Source organism: Petaurus breviceps, unplaced genomic scaffold, assembly GCF_028583685.1.
Source record: "Petaurus breviceps papuanus isolate PSGF00001 unplaced genomic scaffold, PetGlider_PUasm1.0 90804, whole genome shotgun sequence".
Lineage (NCBI taxonomy): Eukaryota > Metazoa > Chordata > Mammalia > Diprotodontia > Petauridae > Petaurus > Petaurus breviceps.
The window spans coordinates 11,087,215-11,114,534 of record NW_027187348.1 but is presented as its reverse complement, the minus strand read 5'-3'; the positions used below and the strand labels follow the sequence as shown (position 1 = coordinate 11,114,534).

Genomic DNA, 27,320 nt, shown 5'->3' with positions numbered 1-27,320 from the left:
AACTAGCTGTGTCAAGTGACCTTGGACAAGTCACTTAAGCACAGCTACCCTCCAGAAAGCAAAAAAAAAAACTTTAATAAGCCTACAAGTTGTTTCTGTGCCAGTCTTAAAGGATCAAGGCAACTTTCAACAAGATATATAATAATAATAATAAAAAAAACCAAGATATATAATAAAGGACTCAATCAATGCGTGGTCAAAGAATATGAACAATTATTAAAAAACAATTCCCAATCTTTAATATTAATGATTGATCCAAGAAATGAAAATAAAACCCAGAAACTTCACCTTATATCCAGCAAACTAGAAAAAAAATGACAGAAGATGAAAATAGCCACAATGCTGGAGGGATTATGGAAAAATAGGCACACCAATATACTTCTGGCAGCTACATGAACTGGTTCAACCATTTGGAATTATACAAAGTAACTAAAATGTCTATACCCTTTAATCCAGAGAATCCAGAATTTAGGCATATGCCCCAGAGTTTAAAGTAAAAAAAAAAGGTCACATATAAAGTAACTTGTACCCAATGCATGTTTTAAAATCTGAGCAGAACCAAAAGTATTACACTTGCTTTAATAGTTATGCACTGACAAAACTGATTTTTTATAAAAAATTCATTCTATAAAGGAAAAGTGACAAAAATCACAAGCCACACTAACCAATTTATCAATACTGGAAGCTCCACCTTCCCTTTCAAGTTCACTTCTCAAGGACAGTCGATTCAAAAGCAAACAACTATTATATATATATTTTTGTGACTTTGGCCCTGATGCAATATAGCCAAAGTTAAAAATCAAAACAGAATTGCAGATAAAATTAAAATGAAGGGCGGCTAGGTGGCACAGTAAATACAGCACCAGCCCTGTAGTCAGGAGGACCTGAGTTCAAATCCAGCTTCAGCCACTTGACATACTTACTAGCTGTGTGACCTTCAAAAAGTCACTTACCCACAATTGCCCTGCCCTTCCCCCTCCAAAAAGCACCAAAAAAATTTTAAATCAACATGTTTTCAAGTGAATTAGTCAATGACTATTTTCCTGAACAGACAACTCATTAATATTTAAATATTACTGCAACATTTATAAGAAGTCTTACCTCTCCTGATCTCCACTGGATTTGCTCCTTTGCTAATCTTCTCAAAACCTTCCTTAGCAATGGATCGTGCAAGGACTGTTGCTGTGGTAGTGCCATCCCCAGCCTCTTCATTTGTGTTATTGGCAACATCCTGAACTAGCCTGGCACCAATGTTTTTGTATTTGTCCTTCAAATCTATTGCTTTTGCAACAGTCACACCATCTTTTGTTACCTTGGGACTTCCCCAACTCTGTTCAATGATCACAGTTCTTCCCTACAAACACAAGAATACTGAATGAGACAGTCACATGCATTCCCTCCAAAGGTAGATCCAAACAGAAACACAAATATCTCATGCGAACTATGGAGAGCAATATCACAGGGGCAAGATGTAAAAGTATATCCACTTGGAAACACTCCAAGGTACTAGATATCTCACCAGAAAATGTCTCATCATACTGCCTCACTAATAATTCAATCCCAAATCATGGATCCCAAGAACAGGTTTAGGAAAGCTCCAGCATACAATCAAACTGACCTTCCCTCTGAGGCTTCACAAAGACACAAATCTTGGACAGTACCACTAGGTGGTATCCAAGTGTGTATTTAGTAATTCCGTGTTTCCCTGATAATAAGATCTATCCTGAAAATAAGCCCTCTGTATGCACCGTCCCCCGTCCCCCCGCCGTGAAACACATGCTGCGCTCAGAGCTGCAGCAGTGAGCGTGTCATCCTGTTCTTCCCCAGTGATTTGCTTATTGAATAAAGGTACATTTTTTTGTTCACATTTACCTGTTTATTAAAATTGCTGTCAATGTTCATTAAAATAAGCCCTCCCCTGAAAATAAGCCCTCTGGTGTTTTTCTGTCCAAAAAAAAATAATAATAATAAGACAGCGTCTTATCATCGGGGAAACACGGTTATTAGGTGCCTACCCAAACCATTCATATTTTATCCCTTTGAAATATAACAACCTAAAGGAAAGAAACAACCCCTACTTTCAAGACTATTACCTTCTAGTCTTAAAACTGGAAATAGTGGAAAATGCCCTAGGATATATGAGATCTGAGCTCAAATCTTAGCTCTTTAGAACTAGGTTTTTTTGTCCTACAGAGTAAACTAGATGACCTGAAAGATTTCTTCCAGCTCTAAATCTATGATCCCAGGTCAACCATCTAGTCCAACACTCTCATTTTAAAGGGGAAGAAATTCAGCTCCAGAAATATCAAGAAACTGCCAGAAATTCAACCTCTGTGGTATATGAATGTAACAGAATATTAATTTGGTTAAAAACACAAGAGTTCAAAGAGGCAGAAAAATCCTGAACTGATGCAAAGTAATAAGAACCAGGCAGATTTTTAACTTTGCCATTTATGGCCTATATCAGTGAGATCAAATTTAAATAAAAAGGATCACTAACATACTTAGAAAACTACAAACAAATATTATCTACATTGTATTTTTATTTATTTTATTAAATATTTCCCAATTACAGTTTAATCTGGTTTCAGCTACACTGGAGTTTTGCAGGCTCCCCATTTGGCTCTGCTGGCCTATATATTTGGAATCACTTGGAGAAGTCACTTCACTTTCTAGGATTCAGTTCCTTCACCTGTTAAAAAAGGGGGTTGGAATTCAGGGCTTCTTAAACTATTTCCTCTTTCAACCCCTTCAGTACTTCTTAAATTGTGGGTCTCAACCCAGAGTTTAAGAAGTGCTGGACTAGATGAGACTTTTAAGGTCCTTTCCAGCTATCTTAGTGTTATATATCACTCATGCCTAGGTGAGATTCTTTGCATGACTGAGAGAATATTGGCCTTTCATGATTAATGTAGAGGAATCATAGGAGTACATTCTATATTGCATTTAACTAATACCAGAACTGATCAAATTTTAGTTACCTGTAACTCTTCTGCGAACTGCAAGGGTTTTTGTATGGCAGAACATTTAATGGTAAAATACGTGAAAATGCTATGATGCCATGCCCTCTTCTCCATGAGTGTTAAATTATCTCACTTTTGATTATATGGACCTTTAGACAGTAATACTAAATTCAATTTCTAAATTTTAGTTGGGACTTATTAAACAATAAAATCAAAGTCTCCCTCAAGATAATAACTCTATCCACTTGAATAACTGCCTACGATTACAATCATCCTTTAAAACTGATTTCCTATAAACTAAAAACATTTTCCACTAAGAATCTTGACTATAACCTGTCCTTCCACTCATCCCACTTCCATCTCCTGAAGCCAGCACCACACACTCAAGTTACATCAATGTTATCAAAGGCTTAAAAAAAAAGGCAAAATAGTTTTCTTTAAATGCAAGAACCTGCAAACAAATGTTTATTATACTTTTCCCCCTCACTCCCTAACCCTGAGAGTTCAGGCTATTAGGATATGAGTAAAAGTTTAGACAGGCAGACAAAGCAGATTAGTTTTGCCTGGAGTTATCAATTGCTTTGGTGTTACATGGTAATGCAAATGACTCCTATCCAGTTCAATAAAATCATGAAAATGGAAAAACTGAGAACCAAGAGGAAGCCACCTAATTAAATCTGGCTGAGGTAATTTTGGGTCTTACCTGACTTAAACAACTCAGTAAAAAATGCTTACTTGTAGTTACCCACTTAATGTAAAACCTTACTCATGGCTTCCTTGACAATATAAAACATATCATATATTCTTCTTCAATCCAAAACCATTTTAAGGGGGTAGGGGAGAAAGGATACTGATACCTTTGGCCCCATAGTAACGGCAACCGCATCAGCTAAAAGATCTACACCTTGAAGCATTAAGGCTCGGGCATCTGCTCCAAATTTGACGTCTTTAGCATAAGCACGTGTCAGGTGGGGGGCCAGTGCCCTAGCCACTGGCCTTATCTGACGAATAACTGTAGACAACCGGAGCATTTCTGGAAAAATTAAACAATCAGTTTGAACACTCTACATTCCCTTGTGGCTCGACTGTGCCACCTGTTGAAAGGAATATGAAGCAGTAGGCACCCCATTGCACAAGAGCTTCCCGGTCTTCGGAAAGCATTTCTCTATTCCTGCTATTACCACCAGTGAGGACCTGACTACGCTACATCTAAAGCCACACACTAGTCTTGGCCCCTAAAACGGGCTTTCAGCTCCCCCGAACCATTAAGACCCACCCACTTAAGCTGGCACTCCTTTTTTGGCCCTCAGGTGAAAACCAGTTAATCATTCATTTCTGCACTAACTGGTAACGTGTTTTCAAGAGGCCCCAAGAATGAATTAAAGGCGAGAGGAACACAAGAAAAACTCCAGGTGAAGGCAATGGTAAGGGGTTAGAGGGAAAATCCCTGACACAGCAAAATGCCCATCAGGAGGAAATGTCTCCTTGTACCCGAACTGCTGAAACAGTATCAATGTGAGGATACATTTGAGACTACGGGAGCAAGGGGCCCGCCAGCTCCCCACGCCCGGCCACATGTCTTTCCATCAGGACACATGGTACAAGGTCAAGGATGCCATCGTTCCTCCCCCTGCTGTCGGAGGAACAGAGCAGCACGGACCCGGGCTGCCGACCACCCTCTTTTGCCCCCTGCCAAAAACCCCCCACTAGAATTGTTCCTTTGCAGATCCGGCCGTGGCCCGTGCCCCACCCCCCCCATGACCCCGGGACGGGAGCTTCCCCTCCTCCCCCGTTCCCCTCCGCTGTCCCCCGGAAAGAAAAGATGCCTAGAAGCACCGAGGTTAGGAGCCGGGCCTAGCCCCGGAACGCGATAGCCCGGAGCCTGATGCTTGGAAGAAAAGAGAACCGCAGGGTTCCGCCAGCCTCCACCGATCCCACCCCGGCCCTGCTCCTCCCCAGCCAGGGTCGCGCCTCCACGACGGCCGCCGCCATTTCCCGCAGCCAGGTCCGGGCCCTCCCGCGCGCTGAAGCAGCGCCCCCCAGCTTGGAGGGGAGAGCATTTAAAGAGAGGCCCTGGGAGGCTGGCGCGTGCGGGGAAAGGGCTCTCTTCCGCCATCCACGCGCTAAGCTCGCCGGCGGGGAAACAAAGAAACAGGGCGGGCAGGGCGGGGATGGGGAAGGGAAGCGCGAGACAGACCCTAGTATACCTGCGGGGGCAGGCGGACAAGCGCACCGTGCAGATCGCCAGCAACGAGTGAGGGATACACGTAAGGGGCGCACACGGCAAAGAGTCCCAGTCCCAGGCCCCGCCCCTCCACTGCACCACATGTGCGGATGGCGCCTCCACCCCCTACCAACCGCCCCCAATGGGCCCTGAAATCTGCATGAGCCATACACGGGCCCCGCCCCTCCCTACACTCCGGGCCAGGCTAAGGAGGAGCTAGAGCGCCAGGGAATGTTTTAGGCTCGTTCCGGGGACCCCGACTTTTCCAGAACTTTCTGGAACGCGCCACTATAGCTGTGGGTCAAGGGTGAAGTTGCGTCATTTCCTGGAGGTACGGAGGGATTTATTTTACCGGAGTCCCGCCGTGTAGAAAAGCCCAGAAAGATCTCCTGTTTCCCCTTCCCGTAGGTGGGTCTGAGTAGCGGCCTGAAGGACGAATAGCAGTTCGTGTAGCGGCCTCCCCTCTCCCACGTACTTAAGACTTGGGCAAGATAGGGGGCGGGGGCGCGCCTGCGTAGCAGCTAGTGTCCCTCTTACGAAGTTCACGTGTTTCACGGACGGGGCCGCCAGTCTACCGGTGCCCAGGGAGGTACGGAGGAAACGCACTGAACAAGAGCGACAGCTGCGGGGCACTGCGGGAGCCATGGTGAGTCCGGCCCTCACGGCCTCCTTGAAATGCGGCAGCCACGGCCATCACCGAGGCCTTCTGTACCCCGCTTCTCCCGGGGCCGGGCCGCCAGGGCAGGTTGGCAGCCTCACGGCCCGACTGGCCTTTGACAGTTATTTGAACCGCAAGTGGACAGGTCCTTTTACCGATGCAATCGCAGTCATCTTAACAATAACGATACCGGCAGTTCTGGAAAGTCGTAGTGCAGCTTTCAGCCGCAAAAGCTGTAAACTGCACCAAGATACTTGTGAGGGTGTAGAACAGTAGTTAGTGTGTGCATAGCGCCCTAGCTTTGCAAAACGTTGTACTTAGTTCTCTCATTTGAGTCAATAACCCCGGGAGATCGATGCTCTTGTTTTAGAGGCAGAGAGTAAAGTGATTTAGAAAAATAACTGGGTTTGGGGAGCCCCCAGTTCAGGGAGCACGTGGAGCTACCCCCCGCCCCCGTTTCCTTCCCTCCTTGCTGAGAGGGCTGGGGGGGGGGGGGGGGCGACTTTCTATGCCCTGCGAGCCCGGTGACCCTGGCCCCGCGCACGTGCTTTGGGCCGCTGGAGGCGGGCGGTCCGGATTCTGATCGGAGGCTGCAGCCCATTGCCGGCCCGCGGCGCCCTTGTCCGGCGGGCGCGGGGCGGGATGGGGTGCAGATTGTACCCCTAGAGCGCCCCCATTCTTCCCCTATCACCTAGAGAGAAATGAAAAGCTTTGACCTTGTGTAATTTGTAGGTCGTCCTGGTAGCCATTCTGACCTGTGATGGGGGGGGCAGCGTGCCTTCTTCAGATGAGTGGTGATGAGGGGAGAACTATAATACACAGTGGGAGACCACCTCCCCTGCCCCGGGAAATTGCTTTGGAATGGGGGGGACCTGAGCAGAAAGTTTGACTCCTTTGATTGCCTTCAAAGAGAAATGACCCGGGGGTTTTGTTTTTTAAAGAAAACAATTTCAAATTTTTTTCTATCCACAGGCAGGGCAGGCTTTCAGAAAGTTTCTTCCCCTCCTTGACCGAGTTTTGGTTGAAAGGAGTGCAGCTGAAACTGTTACCAAAGGAGGTATTATGCTTCCAGAAAAATCTCAAGGAAAAGTATTGCAGGCAACGGTAGTAGCTGTTGGATCAGGATCTAAAGGAAAGGTAAATCCATACTACTTGTTTAACTACTATGAGAGAAATAAAAGTTAGCTTCTTTGGTCTAACTTAATTTATAATGCTCAAACATAGAGAATGGACTGCTAGCTAATATAATAATAATAATAACCAGAGTGTTATTACATAGCTCAACACACCGTGTACAGTTTTCTTTAATGAAAAGTACCTATGGGGGCGGCCAGGTGACTCAGCCGGTAAGAGCACCGGCTCCAGTGTTGGGATGACCTGGGCATCAAATCGGCCTCAGATACTTAGTACCACAACCAGAAATAACTGGCCTTGTAACCTTGAGCAAGTTACTTAACCCCGATTGCTTAAAAAAAAAAAACTATCTATGTCTAGATTGTCACTGCATAGGAAATAGCCCCAGAAGGTTGTGTTTTCTCATTACTGATCTTAATCAAAATTAAGGATCCCTTTCTTTTTCACTTGATTCTGTGAGTACACTGCTTTGTTCCTTCAAGACTCAGCTCAGATATCCCCTTCTGGAGGAGGCATTTCTCAGTCTCTTCACCCTACCCTCAGGATCCACCTTCCACTACATAGTTCTTGGTACAATTTTTGCATATTCTCTCCACCATTAAAGACTGGACTCCATGAGTTCAGGGCCTGGGGTTTGCCTCGCTATTCTCAGTGCTCAGAACATAATAAGCTCTTGATAAATGTTGACTGATATTTCTTGGAGAACCACAACTCTTCTAGAAAAATTGTTTTAAGTAAAGAGTTTATACTACGGCTGTATTTCAAATGTAGCATATTTTAAGTACTTACTATGTGCCTGGCACTGTGTTAAGTTTCTTACAAATATTATCTCCTTTGATCCTCATAACCACTGAGAGGTAGGTACTATTATCCAAATTTTATATTTGAAGAAAGAAAGGCAGAAGGAGGTTAGTTGATTTATCCAGGGTATACAAGTGTCTGAAGATGGATTTGAACTGAGGTCTTCCTGACTTCAAGAACTAGACTACCATTTAATTAAATTAATCGTCTAATTGAACCCCTTTATTTTTGCCCCCCCTTTTTTTGGAGGGCAATTAGGGTTAAGTGACTTGCCCAAGGTCACACGGCTAGTTTTTGTGTTAAGTGTCTGAGGCCAGATTTGAACTCAGGTTGTCCTGACTCCAGGGCTGGTGCTCTATTCACTGCGACACCCAGCGCCGCCCCCCCCCCCCCCCCCCTTATTTTATAGATGAGAAAATGGGTTCAGAGAAGTTTTATTTGCCCAAGATCCCAGTGATTGATTAGGGATAGAACTTGGATTACAAAGAAAATGCTAGCAAGCTTTTCCCAAGTCCCAATTGTAGTGTTTCACAACAATTGTTGTTCCCTACTGAAATCTGTTCTTTTCTGTTTGATCAGAAGATAAGGACCCTTAATTTCCTTCTCCTTTGTTCTCTTAACCTTACTTCTAGCTGTTATAACTAAATTACAAAAGTAGTAAATTCAGCCCATATCCTTTCATTTATTTGTATACTCTATTTTACATAAATTGAGTTTCTTGAATTTGAATAAGAATGTAGATTAAAATTGTGACCAGATTTTTTTTTTTAAACTATTCTGAAGCTCTTGAGTTGTGTTATAGAAAGAAATGATTTGTGGTCAGGGTACTTGAGAGGAGCCTCTGAGTAAGTTTGTTTAACTTAATGTTTAACTTGTGGTATAAAGTTCGCTGAGAGCTTCTGAAATTTAAATGTTTTTGTGTAACTGAAGTGCGGAGCTCTCCTGCTAAAGATAAATCATTTGACTTTTAGGTTTAATGAACTAGTTTTGAAATCACAGATCTTATCAGATTAAAATAAGCTAGCCACAAAAGTATCTTCATATATTGGTTTAATAACTTTCATGTGAGAGTGGGGCAAATAAGACATTTTTGCTGACTTTTTTCTTTTTTTCATTTTGTAGAGTGGAGAAATTCAACCAGTTAGTGTGAAAGTTGGAGATAAGGTTCTTCTTCCAGAATATGGTGGAACCAAAGTAGTTATAGAAGACAAGGTTTGTTTAATATAACTTTAAATGAGTTAAGTAGTTGTTACTTAGCAGAATTAACTAATATACCCCTTTTTTTTAAATTTGCAGGACTATTTCTTATTTAGAGATAGTGACATTCTGGGGAAATACGTGGACTGAAATCACTAATGAAGTGGTGTCATGAAAATTGCCCATTCCACAGAAGTTCTGAAATCTTTTGTTTCATCATGTAAATAATTTCCAGGTCTCTTGTTTTATAATAAATGGATATCTTGTGTCTCTAAAATCCAATTTCTCTGCATCAATATGAACATTTCCAAATAAAAAATGTAAAAATGGATGGTTAACTATTTCATGTGTTTAAGAATTCTCTGAAGTCATTTGAATCTCATACTTCTATGGAGTATTACAGTTAAAAGACTTAAAGATTAGGGGTTTGCCTTTAGCTTTGTCATAATTGTAGCATTAAAAACAATAAATAGTAACATTCTTCTTAGTGTGATTATGTAAACCAAGTCTTAAATAGTAACATTTTAGCTTTCTAAAAATAACAAGTTAACTGTTGTTGAGATAGGATCTACTTAGGTAGTAGCTCTTTACTGCTAACTTACTTTTACTGAAGAAAGTAGTTTTCATCACAAAGGTTTTAATTAGGAAAAGCAAACTTATACTTTCAAGCCGGAGACCACAAAATGATTTGCTTAGAATTGACAATTTAAATTTTAGTGGATTGAGTATAAATTATTTCATTTTCTTAGGAGTAATTTCTATAGTTCCAACATAATGAAACTATGATTAGATTGTTTCATAAATACAGTTTTTTGCAGGGGACGGTGTAGTAGATAGAACCCTGGGACTGGAGTCAGGAAGACCCGAATCCTTGCTCAGACACTGACCTAGTTAGGTCATTTAACCTCAGTCTCATCTAAAATGAGGTTAACAAACCTACTTCACAGGGCTGTGAGGAATGTTTAAGATAACGTGAGGTTCTTTGCAAACCTTCCAAGCACAGTATAAATGTTAACTGCTATTACTCTGTGGGCTTAACTATCAATTATGGAATAATTTGTATGTCAGGAAAGTCATTTCTTCAAAAGATGGTATTTAGTGAGGCTAAGATGAGAACCAGCCACTTGGTGCACTGTTTAGGTGGTATCAGTATGCTGCTGCTGTGCTTTCTACAAGACAATTGGATTAGCATACTAGAGGTTCTGTCCTATTCAAGGAAGTTGACTTAATAAGGTGTCTCCTTTTAGTAGTGGTAAGGAATTTGTGCTGAGAAGCACATCTAACCAATGCCAACTAAGATGACTAAGCAGGATTGGAATGCAGTACTTGACCCTATGAATAAAAATTATTTGAATCAACCGCATTCCAATAAGAAGTATGGCAGTTTAGAGAAATGAGATGTTTCCTTGGTGTTGGTAAAAATGATTGAATTTTAAATAAAAAATTTTGGTACTTCCATTATAGTATGTTAACTCTTCTTGCCCTAAATCCTAAAAGTTGAACTGTACCTGCTTGTGTTTCCATCCAAAAGTGCAAGGGGCTCATTTTTATAACTAATCTCTCAATTTGAATTCATAGGCCCATTAGCCCTTTCCCCTCATCTACTAAACTAAAAACTAGGTCTAATGGTAGCTTAGTCACATAATTGTATCCAGATCTTAAGAATCTGGTTTCACCGGCCAGGAGACAGGAGGACCCAAATTCAGCTCCAGCCTCAGACACTTCGCACCTACACAAAAATAGCCGTGTAATCTTGGGCAAATTACTTAATCTCAATTTCCCTCCAAAAGGCAAAAAAAAAATCTGATTTCAAATACAAGTTTCTCATTAGATAGGCATAGAGGTTTGATTTTTTTTTTATCCTGTTCTTTTTTGTTACTTAATGCTTGTATATGGTGACAAGAAAGTTCCTCAAGTTGCTTGAGGAGAGCAGATTAGGAAAAATTTTCACAGGACTGCTTGGGAGAAGACTAATAAAAGATGAGGTAACCCCCAGTTCTAGAACATGCTGATATTTTCATTTTGCCTTTGTAAAGGAGGAAGAAAAAAAATAATGGATAAAAGATAAAGGGTCATTTCAATTGTAATGAATAGGTTTTCCACTTAGAGCATTTGTATATACAAGCTCTGTATTAAATTATTTTAAGTCTTGTTAATACCTTGAATTTAGGTGTCTCTGAAGAGGTTAAAGTATTTATCTTATTTTTAAAAGTTTGAGTAGAGAATCTTATCTTTTCTTCATTTGCATTCTTAACAGCCTTTGAAACTATTGATCACACTCTCCTTGATACTCTCTTCTCCCTAGATTTTTGGGACATCCCTCCTGGTTCCCCTACCTTTCTGACTACTCAGTCTCCTCTGCTGGATCCTCATCTAGATTGTATGTTCTGACTACATGTGGTCTACAGGGTTCTGTCTTGGGCCTTCTCCCTCTGTACTACTTAACTTGGTCATCTCACCAGCTCCCATGGATTTAATTATCATCTTTATACTTAAGATTCTTAACTTTTTATTTATTTATTTTTGCCCTTTTTTTGGAGGGGAAAGCAAGGCAATTGGGGTTGACTTGCCCAAGTTCATACGGCTAGTAAGTGTTAAGTGTCTGAGTCTGGATTTGAACTGGGGTCCTCCTGACTCTGAGGCCAGTGCTCTATTCACTGTGCCACCTAGCTGCCCCTATACTTAAGATTCTTAAATTTAACTATCCCAGCTCATCCTTTCTGCTGATCTCCAACTGTCTTTCAAACATCTCCAACTGGATGTCCAGTAGACATTCATGTTTGAAACTAACTCATTATCTTTCCATCTAAGACTTCCCCTGCTTCTGCCTTTTCTATTACTGTTGAAGGCAATGCCATCCTTCCAGTCCCTCAGGTTCTAAACCTATGTGTCATTTTCAACTCTTCACTGTCACCCTCTATATCCTATCTTCTGCTAAGGCCTATCAATTTCTTTTTTTTTTATTCTTATTTTTCTTTCTTTTTTTTATATATATATACATATATTTGAATATTTGATTTTAAAACTTTCAATTCCAGATTCATTCCCTTCCCCCCCTGCCACCCACCCCCACTGGGGAGACAAGCAGTTCAGTATAGGTTGTACATGTGCGGCTAATGCAAAACAATAACATAGTAGATGTATTGTAAAAGACTGACTATATTTCCCTCCCTCCTATCCCACCTCGCACTTGTTCTATTCTCTACTTTGATCCTGTCTCTTTTCAAAAGTGGGTGCTTCCAACTCCCCTCCCCCCCAGCCTGCCCTCCCTTCCATCATCCCCCCTCACATCCCCTTCCCCCCCATTCTCCTGGAGGGTGAGATCCCCTATTTAGTGTGTATTTCCCTCCCTCCTCAAGCCAGATTCAATAGGAATAAGGTTGACCCATTCCCTTTTGCCTTCCTATTCTTCCCCTCCATTGTAACCATTTTCCCTTGCCTCTTCTGTATGAGATAGTTGCCCCACTCTGTCTCTCCCCATCTCCTCTCATTATATTCCTCTCACCTCTTAATTTCACCTTTTAAGTATCATCCCTTCCTGTTAAATTGGTCCTGTGCCCTCTATCTATGTATACCTGCAAACGTATATACACACATTCACATATGTATTCATATGCCTGCATATCCTCATATAAAGACATATATATACATACATATATATATATACATACATATATATATATATATATATATATATTTCTAATCCCTTCAACTACTGAGAAAAGTTTCATAAGTTACAATTACTGTTTTTCCATGTAGGAATGTTAATAGTTCAACTTTGGCCAGGTGGCTCAGCAAGCAAGAGCACCGGCCCCAGTGCCGGGACGACCCGGATCAAATCCGGGCCCAGACACTCAGCACCACACCCAGAAACAACAACTGGCCGCACAACCCCAAGCAAGCTACTCAACACCGATTGCTTTAAAAAAAAAATAGTTCAACTTTGATAAGTTCCTTATGATTTCTTTTCCCTGTTTACCTTCTCATGCTTCTCTTGCTTCTTGTATCTGAATGTCAAATTTTCTATTCAACTCTGGTTTTTTCAGCAAGAATGCTTGAAAGTCCTGTATTCCACTGAATGACCATATTTTCCCCTGAAACATGATACTCAGTTTTGCTGGGTAGATGACTCTTGGTTTTAATCCCAGCTCCCTTGACCTCCGGAATATCACATTCCAGGCCCTTTGATCCCTCAGTGTAGAAGCTGCCAGATCCTGGGTTATCCTGATTGTGTTTCCACAATATTCAAATTGTTTCTTCCTGGCTGCTTGTAATATTCTCTCCTTAATCTGGGAATTCTGGAACCTGGCTATAATATTCCTAGGAGTTTTCTTTTGGGGATCTTTTTCAGGAGGTGATCGATGGATTCTTTCAACCTCTATTTTGCCCTCTCGTTCTAAAACATCAGGGCAGTTTTCTTTGAGAACTCCCTGGAGGATGCTTTCCAGGCTCTTACTTTGGTCATGGCTCTCAGGCAGTCCAATAATTCTTAAATTATCTCTCCTGGATCTATTTCCAGGTCAGTGGTTTTTCCCATGAGATATTTCATGTTGCCTTCTATTCTTTCATTTGTTTGGATCTGTTTAACAGCATCTTGATTTCTCATAAAGTCATTAGCTTCCATTTGCTCCAATCTAATTCTGAAGCAATGACTCTCCTCAGTGAGCTTTTGAGCTTCTTTTTCCATCTGGCAAATTCGACTTTTTAAGGCATTCTTCTCCTCATTGACTTTTTGAGCCTCCTTTGCCATTTGAGTCAGTCTGTTTTTTAAGGTATTATTTTCTTCAGTCAGGCTGTTGACTCCCATTTCGTAATTTTCTTGCATTGTTCTCATTTCTCTTCCCAATTTTTCCTCTACTTCTCTTATCTGCTTCTTAAGGTCCTCTATGGCCTGTAACCAGCTTGTATTTTCCTTTGAAGCTTTTGGTACAGGAGTTCTGACTTCACTGATTTCCTCCTGTTCCATGCCTTGCTCCTTATTATCCCCAAAATAGGAGTGTAATGTTGGAATCTTCTGTCTGCTTTGTTTCCTTTGCCTGCTCATTTTGCCACTCAATGATTTGACTTTTGGGCTTTTTGCCACAGTAGGACTCTGCCACCAGACAGGGGAGTTTTCGTCCCAAATACTGGGGTTTTCTCAGCTGCCGGAGGTATTAGATGGGTGCCCTTTCTGAGGTCTTCACACGCTCTGGCAAACTGGACACACACCCCAGGACCTCCACCTTAGACTGCAATCCAGATCCAAGCAGCTTAAAGCAAGAGCGATTACCCCTCAGACTGGTGCTTGGTCCCCCTACACTCTGCAGGCCAGGAGCTGAAGCTGCCATGTGTTGCTGGCTGGCTGTGCTGGCCTCTCAGCAGCTTCTTGCCCCGGGGGCAAAAGCCACACACTACCACTTAATGGGTCCCAAAGTCCAGACTGCACTGGCCTCTCACCTTGTCCTTCACATCTATGTATTGATAAGTCTGGAAACGGGCACAGCTGCTGCTGATCTGGAGTCCCTCTGGCTGGCGGCTGGTCAGGCCCGCCCTGGGGCTAAAGCCTCGGTGTGGTGCTGGGCTCGGCTCCCAGAGCGTTGCGCTGGCCGATTCCTGCCGGCCTGCCGGGCTGTTCTCAGCGGGAGGTTAGCTTCTCTGTGTCATTTTGTGGGTTCTGCCAAGGCCTATCAATTTCACCTTAGCACCATCCCTTGAATATGCCCCTTTTCTTTTCTGACACTGCCACCACTAGGGCAGGTCCTCATCACCTCATGGTCAGCCTGCTTCCAGTCTCCTCAACTCTTATTCATCCTCTATTCAGTCAGATTTTCCTAAAATGCAGGTCTATGTCACTCCACTTGATAAACTCCAGTGGCTCCCTATTGTCTCTAGGATTAAACACAAAATGCTGTGGTATTCAAAGCCCTTTATAACCTACCCACCTCCTCCCCATCCAAGTCTTATTATACCTTACTCTACCACATAGTCTTTGATCCAGTGACACTGGCCTACTAGCTGTTCCAAAAGCAAGACACTTTATTTCTCAACTCTAGAAATTTTCTCTGACTGTCCCCCATGTCTGGAGTGCTCTCATTTCCACCTTCTAGCTTCCCTGACTTCCTTTAAGTCTCAACTAAAATCCCATCTTTACAGAAAGCTTTTCCTAGCCTCTTTTAATTCCAGTGCCTTTTTACATTATATTCTATTTATCCTGTATATAGTTTGTATACATTTTATGCTGCTTGTTGCTTCCATTAGATTGTGAGCTCCTCGAGGGCAAGGACTATCTTTTGCCTCTTTTTCTTTTGTCAGCTTAAATGTTTACTAAATTTTACGGGTGGAGATGGCATAAAAATGTACCTGCCACAAATAATCTGGAGGATTAATTTTAAGTAAATTTGAGGTACGATCAGCAAAGTGAAAGTATTTTTTTAAATGGGGCAAAGTGTTGTTTGAAGTACATAATGTACTTTTTAAAAAGGCTTTTGCCAGAGGGGTGGATTCTGTGATTTATTCTGTAATTAGTGTAGGAGGATCAAAGTGGAGCATAGGGTCAAATCACTACCACATGGCCTGCTAAACAGGTTTTAGGACCAGAAGCGATGGAAATTTCTCATATTTCTTGACTGTGTCTCCCTTGTAGCCTCCGATTTAATTTAGGCACTTAGAATAGAACAAGAGCAAGCTTGGCTGTGACCCGCTTGCTCCAGTTCATTAGGAACTGGAGATATGACATCATTTTTTATGTTGTCTTCTAGCACTATGGAATAGTAAAAATAAAGAGAAAACTTGTCAAGCAATGTCTCATTTATTTCATTAGGTTTTAAAGGAGTTTTGATGTAATCTTTGCCTATAGGAAAATCTACTGAGAGAAAGCATGGCTCAGCCTGATTTACTTGTGTAGATAACATGATGGTTCAGAATCTCATGTAACATGTTGCAATGGTATTAAACCTTGAGCTATGAAATAAGATACATGGTAGTGATGATGGAACTTTTGATTTAATGCACAGCAGTGCATAGTGAGAGCACCAAACTACTTAAGAATGAATTTAGTCCAATTTGTTGATAATAATGAAATCATTTGTGAGACAGAGCTGATTAAATAACTTAATTTCATAATATGTTCCTAATTTTAATAACTTTTTGCACATTATCTCTATCTTCCCACCTATTTTTTTTCTTTAGCAAATATTTCACCCCCAAATTGGTAGGGGGTGGTATACCACTGACCCTGGGTGTGGGTACCATGGGCAAACCCTTGATCTTGCTAAGCCTGTTTCCTCATCTAAGATGTAGACAATAATATTTGTACCAAAGCCAGGAAAACTATACACAATGACTACAACAATGTAAATGGAAAAACAAATACAAAACAATTGATAATAAATGTTGTGAAATTATAAAGAATAAACTTGGCCCCAAAGAATAGAAATGTGAATAAAACTTGTTCCTCCCACCCCTTTCAGATACAGGGCATCTACAAGTGTGGGACATTGCAAATGACTGCTGATTTTTTTCTAAGTATTGCTTGGTTTTACTGAGTTATTTTTTCTCTTTTGTTTCTTTTTAAAAAAATTTTAACTATATGGGATGATTGGCAGGAAGATGGGGAAAATCTAAGCTATGTAAAAATAAAAGATAGCAATAAAATCTACTTTAAAAATACTTGCTCTACCTACTTCTAGGTAAATATGAGCGCTGCTTTGTAAGCCACATAATTATTAATTATTATTATTTAATAAATAAATTAATATTTAATTATTAAATCATTATTTTAACCATTTCCTTTTGGGACTGAAATTTGTGGTTTTATTCATACAGAAATGATAAAAAGACACCTTCTATCAGTATGCAGTGTGTTAGAGGCAGGATTTGTGGGAACCTCCTTATTCAAACTAGTTCTCTATTCACCATACCTGACTGCCTCTCATTATGGCCCAGAGAGGTTAGATTGTTTACCCCAAGGTTACACTGTGAACAGAACTAAAATTAGCCCTACTTCTACTAACTTCCAGCCTATTCCTCATTTGTTACTTTGTGAATAAATGGAAGGCCCTCCCAATCTACTGCTGTTCTGTAACTTACCACCAATTCAAGAAATTTCCCTAGGATGGATGAGGGTAGAACATACAGATAAGAATAGAACAGAGATAATTATTTCACTGGATTTGGTCTTGTCCTCAACAAGGATTGTAAATAGGATATGCAAAGGATATAAACTGTTCCCTCCTCCCCCAAGAATTGGAAGTTGGCTTATAAAAAATTGTTCCAGATCATTAATAAAAAATGTAAATTACCACTTAAGGTTTCACCCCACATCTAGCAAAATTGGCAAAGATAACAAAAGATCAAGCTAGTTAATGTTGGGAGAAAAAACTGTATGAATATAGGCATAGTCCTACATAGCTGATGGAGCTAGAAATTGATCCAACCATTCTAGAAAACAGGGTGGCATCAGGTGAGCCAAGTCACTAAATTATTTAAATCTAGCAATCCCATTGATTCTTCTATATACAAAAATATTGTGGAAGTTGTTGTGGTAGTAAACAACAACCCTAGAAACTGGTTGCCAATAGATTAGGGAATAGCTCCACAAACTGTAGTATGTAAAAGGTAATGGAACAATAAATCTGAAGAATTCAAAGAAACATGGAAAGACATGAACTAATTAAAAAGTAAGCAGAACCAAGAAAGTATATTTATCAACTACAAAAATAATGTCAACAAAAAGGAACTCTGGATTTGGAGTCAGAAGATCAGGATTCAAATCCCTCTGTTACTCACTACATGTATGACCCTGTGCAAGTCATTTTATTCCTCTGTGAGGACTATTTTCTTATCCATAAAGTGAAAAGATTGGACCAAATGTCTTAGATCTCTTCCAGCTCTGTAGTTTAGGAGCTTCTTTGATTTCCCTAATTTCCCTCCAAGCGATGGTGCCACCCCTCTCCACCTCCTCTACCAATTGCCTTATATTGTTTTTTTTTTGTTTTGTTTTGGACAATACTTGTGATTTCATTGGTATAAGGAATTTCTGTTGAAGAAACTCCTTGTTTTTTTTTTTTTTTTAGGAAATTCCTATTTATATAGAATAGCACCTATTCTACCACTGATAGTTCTACATAACTATTGTCCAGGGCAATAGAAATAGCAAAAATCTGTGAGCTCCCCCTTAACCACCTCAAATACCTATAAAATATGACTCTAAACAAATTTTAGAGCTACAGAACCCACAAAGTGACAGAGAAAAACAAATTTCCCCATGAAGGCAGCCTGGCAGGCCTACAGGAGTTATAGCATGCTGGGAGCCAAGCCCAGCTGTGAGTGAGACCTCAGGAGAATGGATCACCAGCAGCTGTGGCGGTTTCCAGAATTATCAATCCATAAATGCCAAAGACAAAGTAAAAGGGAAGTGTGGAACTCTGTAGGAACTGGGGGGGATTGAAGCGAGGTCAGACCCCCTGACCCCAGGACGAGAAGTGGCTGAGGGTTGGTGGCCCTGCAGCCACCTCCACGTGATTGCTTCAGAGCTCCTGGCCTGCAGACTGTAGGGGGACCAAGCAACCAGTCAGAGGGTAATCACTTGGATCAGGATTGCTGTCTTGGTTGGAAGTCCTGGGATGTGTGACCAGTGAGCCAGAGCTTGTGGGAGCTATAGAGCCGGCACCCTCTTAATAGCTCCAGCAGTTGTGAAAACCCCAGCAATTTGGGACAAAGATCTCCTCTCTGGAAGCAGAGTTCTACTGTGGCAAGGAGCTCAGAAGTCAAGTAATTGAGTGGCAACATGAGCAAGCAAGGAAGCAAAGCAAGCACAGCAATCAGACCTTAGATTCCTTTTTTGGGGACAAAAAGGATCAAAGCATGGAATGAGAGGAAGACAACAAAGTCAGAACTCCTGTACCAAAAGCTTCCAAGAAAAATATGAATTGATTACTGTCCATGGAGGAGCTCAAGAAGGATTTTGAAAATCAAATAAGAGAAGTGGAGGAAAAATTGGGAAGAGAAATGAGAATGATGCAAGAAAATCAAGGAAAGAGAGTCAACAACCTGACTGAAGAAAATAATACCTTAAAAAATAGACTAACTCAAATGGCAAAAGAGGCCCAAAAAGCCAATGAGGAGAAGAATGTCTTAAAAAGCTGAATTTGCCAGATGGAAAAATGATTTCAAAAGCTCACTGAAGAGAATAATTCCTTCAGAATTAAATTGGAGCAAATGGAAGCTAATGACTTTATGAGAAATCAAACGCTATTAAACATATCCAAACAAATGAAAAAATAGAAGGCAATGTGAAATAATGCTATACCCAGAAAACATGCACAAGACCCAAGTAACAATTTAGATTGAACCCTTTATTTTTGCCATGTTGGCTGACCAGGCCACATGGCTGACTAAAGGGGTCCCATCCCACTCAAATCATACAGCAGAGATCTCAGGTAAAGTCTCAGCTTTTAAAGGGATACTGCAGCCAATGGTTAGGTATTGTATAAGCAGGAACGTGCAAAGGCCAAAAACAGTGATTGGTCAGTATACACCTTGAAATTCCCACCAGCACCAAGTCTCCCTGACCCAGAAGCCCACCCACTTCTATGAAGGAGAGCTGGCTGGGGAAGGACAGAGCTAAACCTGGCAGTCTGCTCACTTCCTTGAGGGAGAACTGAGGTTGGGGGAGGGGAAAGAATGGGGCCAGGTACAAGAACATCTCATTGGAAAATCCACTGACCTGAAAATTAGATCCAGGAGAGATAATTTCAAAATCATCGGACTACCTGAAAGCCATGATCAAGAATTGTCTAGGGCAATGAGAGGGAGGTTGGAGTGGGGATAATAAACAATTGTTTATTGGATAAAAGACAATACAATAGCTTCTCAGTGAGTGACCAACACCTCTAAAAAATAAGCTCAGAAAGAGAACAAAAAGTAGGGCATCTGGTTCAACTCAGTGAAAATCCAAGAGAGAAAAAAACAACCCCCCCCCCAAGGTTAAGGCATTTGGGAAAGACAAACATTGGATTCCAGCTAACTCTATTTACTAGTATAATAACTCATTTTTATATAGCACTATAAAGTGCACAATGTTCTATACTCACAACAATCCTGGGAGGCAGATAGTTGGAATATTGTTATTCCCACAGATAATAAATCTGAAGATTTCAAAGAAACACGGAAAGACATAAATGGATGTAAATAGAACCAGGAAAATATACACATCAATTATAACAATGTCAACAAAAGAACATTAAAATAAAGTAGAACTCTGTGATTATAATGCTTCATCTTCATCCCAGAGATGACCTATATAGATATAGACCTAAATAATTGGAGAAATAGTTATTGTTCTTGGGTAGGTCATATTAATATAATAAAAAGGACAATACTGTCTAAATTACTTTATTCAGTGCCATACCAATCAAATTGCCAAAGGATTACTTCATAGAGCTAGGGTGGAAAAAAGGAAATTCCTCAGAACAAAAGATCAAGAATCAAGAGAAATAATGAAAAAGCAAAGTGGGAAAGAACTGGGGCTAGTAGTATCAGATTGCAAACTGTAATGCAAAATAGTAATCATCAAAACTCTTTGGTCCTGGTTAAAAATAAGTTTTATCAGTCATTCAATGAAAATGTCCTCTTTAAAGTTAGCAATGATCTTTAATTACCATATCTAATAGCATTTTTCTCAAATTTTATCCTTATTATCTCTTCCATCTTTAACACTGTTGATCACCTCCTCTTGAATACTTCCTCTAGATTTTCATGATATTGCTCTCTCCAGGCTCTCCTGTTGCTCCTCAGTCTCTTTTGCTGGTTCTTCATCCTTGTCATCCCCACTAACTCTAAGGCTCTGTCTTGACCCTTCTTCTCTTTCCCCTCTATACTATCTCCTTGGTGATCTCATCAACTCTGATGGGTTTAATCATCCTCCTGATGCAGATGATTTCCAATTTTATATATCCACCCCTAATCTCTCTGAGTTCCTGAGTTCCAGTCTTGAATCAGCAATTGCCTATTAAACACATTGAATTGGATATTCCATTCCATCTCAAATTCAACAAAATTAGAAACAGAACTCATTTTCTTCTCCCCAGAACCCTTCTAAAATTTCCTATAACTTTTGAGGACAACTCCATTTTCCCAGTCATCCAGGTTTACACCTCAACTCCTCTCTCAAATTCACTTCATATATCCAATTTGCTACCAAGTCTTGATTACATCATTTGTTTATCTTCACTTCACTCATACAGCCACCATCCTGGTGTAAGCCTGCAATATTTTACAGTTGAACTTTCATTAGCCTTTCTTTGGCCTCTTCCTACCTAGTCTATCTCCCACCTTGCTGCCAAAGCGATTTTCCCAAAGCGCAGGTCTGAGCCTGTTACCTAGTTATCCAATAAATTCCAGTGGCTTCCTATCACCCCCAGGATCAAACAAAATTCTCTGTTTAATATTTAAACCCTTTACTACCTGACCCCTTCCTACACTTTCTATCTTACACCATACTCCCCTCCACTCACTCTACAGTGGAGTAACACTGGGCTTTCTGTTCTTTGAACAAAACAGACACTGCATCTTAACTCCTTGGTTTTTTCAGTGGAAGTTCCCCATACCTGGAATGCTCTCTCTCCTCAACTCTGGCTTTTATTTACCTGGCTTCTATCAAGATTCAGTTCAAGTATCACCTTCTATAGCAGGCTTTTTCTGGTCATCAACCTTCAATCTTCCCCTCCTCCAAAGTGCTAGTAGCTTCTTTCTTAGATTTTCTTTCATTTTACACTGTTATATAGCTTGTATGTAGGTATTTGAATGTGGTCTCCCCTATTAGAATTAGAGTTCCTTAAGGATAGGAGCCATGTTTTGTACACCCAGTGTTTAGCACAGTACTTTGTACATAGTGTTTAATAAATTCTTGTTGATTAACACCATGTAGAAAAGCAAACACCACAGCCTGGCATCTGACATACTCAAACGCCTCCGCCATGGAGTAAATAATATCACTATTTGACAAATTTGCCAGAAAACTGGAATGTAGTTTACTAGGAATGAAATATAGACCAATGTCTCACATCATATACGTGATGAGTGGCACATAAATAAACTAGAGAAATGAGGAAGAACTTATCTTTTAAATCTGTGAATAAAGATTTCAGGACCAAAGGATATACATAGAGGGTCTCAGAAGAGACAATGAACAATTCTGATTACATAAAATTGTAAAAATGTATACAAACAAAAACAATGTCATTAAAATTAGAAGTGAAACAGGCAATTAAGGAAAAAATCTTTGCAATAAAATTTTTGATAAAGGTCTCATTTCCAGGGTATATAAAGAACTGGTTCAAATTTGTAAAGAGTCATTCCCCGGCTGATAAATGGTCAAAAAATGTGAACAGACATTTCAAAACAAAAAATTCAATCTGAGAACATTGATGTGCAAAATGCTTTAAATCTCAGATAGCCAGAGAAATCATGATGATAGCTAACATTTACTCATATTAAAGCAATTCTCAGGTTATACCTTATACCTATCAGATTGGTAAAATTGACAAAAAAAGGAAAATGGCATGGTTAGAGGAACTATAGGCCACCATCAGCATTCAGTGTGTCAGAGACAGGACTTCCAGACCTAAGCTTTCCTCTTTGCTTGGTGTTCTCATATTGCTCCTATTTGACACATTTCTTTTGGGCCGTTCCTCCTACTCCTTGGGGCTTCTCTCTAAAGTTCAGTTCTCTGGGTTTGCTCTCTGCTGGGCAGACAAAACATTTCCTACAGTTATGTGCTTCTGTGGCAAGATGCAATTGTTAATGAGGAGAGAGAGGAGAGAATAGTCTCCTCTTCCACCTTGTTGTATGCTGGAAGAGACACAGGGAAAAGCAGAGTGATTCTCTCTGAAAAACAGAGCTTTCTCCACAATTGCTTCTCATCTCAATAACCAGAGTACTGGCTAGCTTGTTGTTGATATTTAAAAAATTATTTTTATTTTATTTTTCCTCAATTAAAACGTAAACAAAATTTTTAACTTATTTATTTAAAATTTTGAATTCCAAATTTTCTCTTTTATCCCCTAGTCCCTTTTTGAGAAGGCAAGCAATTTGATATAAATTATATAAATGCAGTCATGTAAAACATTTCCATATTAGACATGTTGCAAAAGAAAATGCGGACCAAAAAAACCCAAGAATAATAAAGGTTTGTTGTTGTTGTTTTTTTCTTTTTTTGCTTTTTGGAGGGCAATTGGGGTTAAGCGACTGGCCCAAGGTCACACGGCTAATAAGTGTTAAGTGTCTGAGGTCAGATTTGAACTCAGATTCTCCTGACTCCAGGGTTGGTGCTCTATCCACTGTGCCACCAAACTGTCCCCAAATAATAAAGGTTTTTAAAAAGTATGTTACAATCTGTATTCAGATGCCATCAGTTCTTTCACTGGAGGTAGTTAATGTTTTTCATCACAGTTTGTTTTTAAAAACATAAGTCTAAGGGGTCTTAGTTGATCCTTTCAGCCAATCACTAGTTTCCTATGTGTTGTTAAGTGCCCTCATCCAAAGATAACAATCCTCTAATTTTCTCAAATTGATTAAGGAATTTCTTCACATATACAAATAACAATATATAATAGTAAGAAGTTCTGCAGTAGAGATAGGACTTCCACATGGCTCCTGTTTCCACCTCCTCTAATACATGTAAAAAATGACTCTAAGCAAACTTTAGAGCCACAGAACCCACAAAGTGACAGAGAGAAAAAATTCTTCTGCTGAAGGAAGCTGGGCAGGCCAGCAGGAAGGGTCCATCTCAGCATACTGTGAGCCCCGGTTTTAGCCACAGGGCAGCCCCAACAAGCTGCGGCTAGAGCAGACTTCACAAGAGTAAATCACCAGCAGCTGTAGCAGTTTCCATACTTCTCAATTCATAAATGCCAAAGACAAAGTAAAAGGTCAGTGTGGAACTTGGTTGGGCCAGGGCAGGATAAAAGAGGGTGGTCTGGCTGCTACTCCTGGAGAGAGAAGTGGAAAAGGCATGGTGGCTGCAGCTGCTACCTCGTAGCTGCTTCCAGGCTCCTGGCCTGCAGATTGTAGGGGGACCAAGTGACCATTCAGAGGCTAAGCACTCTTGCTTTGACCTGCTTGGATCTGGATCACTGTCTTGGGTGGTGATCTTGGGGTGTGTGACCAGTGAGCCAGAGAGTGTGGGGGCTACAGAGAGGGCACCCATCTAATAGCTCCGGCAGCTGCAAAAACCCCAGCAATTTGGGACATAGCTCTCTCCATTCTGGAAGCAGAGTTCTACTGTGGCAAAGAGCTCTAAAGTCAAGTAATTGGCTGCCAAAATGAGCAAGCAATGGAAGCACAAACAGATGATAGAATCCTTTTTGGGGGACAAAAAGGATCAAGGCAAGGAGCAGGAGGAAGACAGTGAAGTCAGAACTCCTGCAACAAAAGCATCCAAGAAAAATATGAACTGATTACTGTCCATGGAGGAGCTCAAGAAGGATTTTGAAAATCAAGTAAGAGAAGTGGAGGAAAAATTGGGAAGAGAAATTATAATGATGCAAGAAAATCATGAAAAGCGAGTCAACAGCCTGCTAAAGGAGACCCAAAAATACACTGAAGAAAATAACACCTTGAAAAATAAACTAACTCAAATAGCAAAAGAGGCCCAAAAACCAATGAGGAGAAGAATGCTTTAAAAAGCTGAATTTGCCAGATGGAAAATGAATTTCAAAAAGTCACTGAAAAGAATAACTTCTTCAAAATTAGACTGGAGCAATTGGAAAATAATTACTTTATGAGAAACCAAGATACTATAAAACAGATCCAAAGAAATGAAAAAATAGAAGGCAATATGAAGTGTCTCATTGGAAAAACCATTGACCTGGAAAATAGATCCAGGAGAGATAATTTTAAAAATTATTGTTCTACCTGAAAGCCACGATCAAAAAAAGAGTCTGGACACCATCTTTCAAGAAATTATCAAGCAAAATTGCCCTAATATTCGAGAACCAGAGGCAAAATAGAAATTGAAAGAATTCATTGATCATCTCTTGAAAAAGATCCCAAAAAGAAAACTCCTAGGAATATTATAGCCAAATTCCAGAATTCCCTGGTCAAGGAGAAAATACTGCAAGCAGTCAGGAAGAAACAATTTGAGTACTGTGCAAACACAATCAGGATAACACAAGACCTAGCAGCTTCTATGTTAAGAGTTTTAAGGGTTTGGAATATGATATGCCACAGGTCAAAGGAGAGGACTAAAGCCAAGAATTACCTACCCAGCAAAACTGAGTATAACGCTACAGGGAAAAATACGGTCATTCAGTGAAATAGAGGACTTTCAATCAGTCTTGATGAAAAATCCTGAATCATAAATTTGACTTTTTTTTCTTTTGTATTTTTTTGGTCTTTACTGAATTTGTTAGTTTACTTTGAGTTTACAAGATTAAGTTCCCCAGTTCTTGGAGTTTCAGATTTTCTCCTCCTCCCTTTCCTCCACCCCCCATGGCAGCATACAATCAAGTATATGATATGCAAATAGTCTCACATTAGACTTTAGTCAGGTTATAAAAAAGGATTGTATCAAATGGAATGAACAATGGGAAAGAGGGAACAAAACCAAACAAGAGAAAGAAAGAGAGCAGGTAATTTGCTTCAATCTGCATTCAAACTCTGTTCTTTCTAGTTCTTTCTCTGAATGTAGACATCTCTCTCCATCATGAGTCTTTTGGAGTTTACTTATAGCCCTGCATTTCTGAAAAGAGTCAGGTCTATCAAAGTTGGTCATCACACACACATTGTATCTGTGATTGTGTACACATTTTTCCTGGTTCTGTTCTTCTCAGCATCAGTTCATATGAGCCTCTCCAGGTAAATATGAAGTTCATGTGCTCTTTGTTTCTTATGGTGCAATAGTATTCCATTACATTCATATACCACAACTTGTTTAGCCATTCCCTAATTGATGGGCATCCCCTTAATTTCCAATTCTTTGCCACCACAAAAAGAGCTGCTATAAATATTTTTGTACATATGGGTCTTCCTCCCACTTCTATGATCTCTTTGGGATACAACCCTAGAAGTGGTATTGCTGGGTCAAAGGATATGAAATTACTTATAGCCCTTTGGGCATAGTTCCAGATCGCTCTCCAGAATGATTGGATAAATTCACAACTCCACCAGCAATGTATTAGTGTTCCAATTTTTCCACATCCTCTCCAGCATTTATCATTTTCCTGTTTTGTCATCTTAGCCAATCTGACTGGTGAGATGTGGTACCTCAGCGTTGTTTTGATTTGCATTTCTCTAATCAATAGTGATTTAGAGCATTTTTTCATGTGCTTATAGATATCTTTAATTTCTTCCTCTGAGAACTGCCTGTTCATATCCTTTGACCATTTATTAGTTGGGGACTGACTTGTACTCTTAGAGATTTGGCTCAATTCTCCATATATTTTAGAAATGAGGCCTTTATCAGAGAGATTGATTGTAAAAATTCTTTCCCAATTTCCCACTTCCCTCTTAATCTTGGTTACATTGGCTTTGTTTGTACAGAAGCTTTTCAATTTCATGTAATCAAAGTTATCAATTTTGCATTTTATAATGCTCTCTAATTCTTGTTTGGTCATGAAGTCTTCCCCTCTCCATAAATCTGACAGGTAAACTAATTCTTGCTTTCCCAGATTGCTTATAGTGTCATCCTTTATACCTAGATCATGCACCCATTTGGACTTAATTTTGGTATATGGTGTTAGATAATGGTCTATGCCCAATTTCTGCCATACTATATTCCAGTTTTCCCAGAAGTTTTTGTCAAATAGTGAGTTCTTATCCCCCAAACTGGGGTCTTTGGATTTATCAAGGAGTAGATTATTATAATCACTGACTGGTGAGTTTTGTGTACCCAATCTATTCCATTGATCCACTGCTCTATTCCTCAGCCAGTACCAAGTAGTTTTCATGACAGCTGCTTTATAATACAGATTAAAATCTGGTATAGCTAATCCACCTTCCCTAGCATTTCTTTTCATTAATTCCTTTGATATTCTGGATTTTTTTTCTTCCAAATGAATTTTGTTACTATTTTTTCTAGTTCTATAAAGTAGTTTTTGGTAAATTGATTGGTATGGCACTAAATATGTAATTTAATTTAGGCAAAATTGTCATTTTTATTATATTAGCTCAACCCAGCCATGAGCAATTGATGTTTTTCCAATTAGTTAGATCTGACTTTATTTGTGTGAAAAGTGTTTTGCAGTTGTGTTCATATAAGTCCTGGGTTTGTTTTGGCAGGTAGATTCCCAAATATTTTATAATGTCTACAGCAACTTTAAATGGGATTTCTCTTTCTATCTCTTGTTGTTGGATTTTATTAGAA

At 40.1% G+C, this 27,320-nt stretch overlaps 2 protein-coding genes across 4 annotated transcripts in view; one reads left to right on the top strand and one right to left on the bottom strand.

Moving 5' to 3' along the window:
* The window catches only part of HSPD1 (heat shock protein family D (Hsp60) member 1), a 349,976-nt gene that overhangs the window by 7,546 nt on the left and 315,110 nt on the right, over positions 1-27,320 (bottom strand). The window contains exons 2-4 of one of the 3 annotated variants that reach the window (XM_069070144.1): positions 5,171-5,219; positions 3,821-3,996; positions 1,102-1,354 (exon numbers count right to left, since the gene is read on the bottom strand). In XM_069070144.1, coding sequence (XP_068926245.1) covers positions 1,102-1,354; positions 3,821-3,994 — 427 coding nt within the window. In that variant the 5' untranslated portion in view covers positions 3,995-3,996; positions 5,171-5,219. Of the gene's footprint in view, positions 1-1,101; positions 1,355-3,820; positions 3,997-5,170; positions 5,281-27,320 lie in introns of those variants that run through there. The other 2 variants (XM_069070143.1, XM_069070145.1) reach the window with 2 other exon arrangements.
* The window catches only part of MOB4 (MOB family member 4, phocein), a 74,926-nt gene continuing 53,207 nt past the window's right edge, over positions 5,602-27,320 (top strand). The window contains exons 1-2 of the mRNA XM_069070150.1: positions 5,602-5,833; positions 6,818-6,982. Of these exons, the coding sequence (XP_068926251.1) occupies positions 5,831-5,833; positions 6,818-6,982 (168 nt within the window). The 5' untranslated portion in view covers positions 5,602-5,830. The remainder of the gene's footprint in view (positions 5,834-6,817; positions 6,983-27,320) is intronic.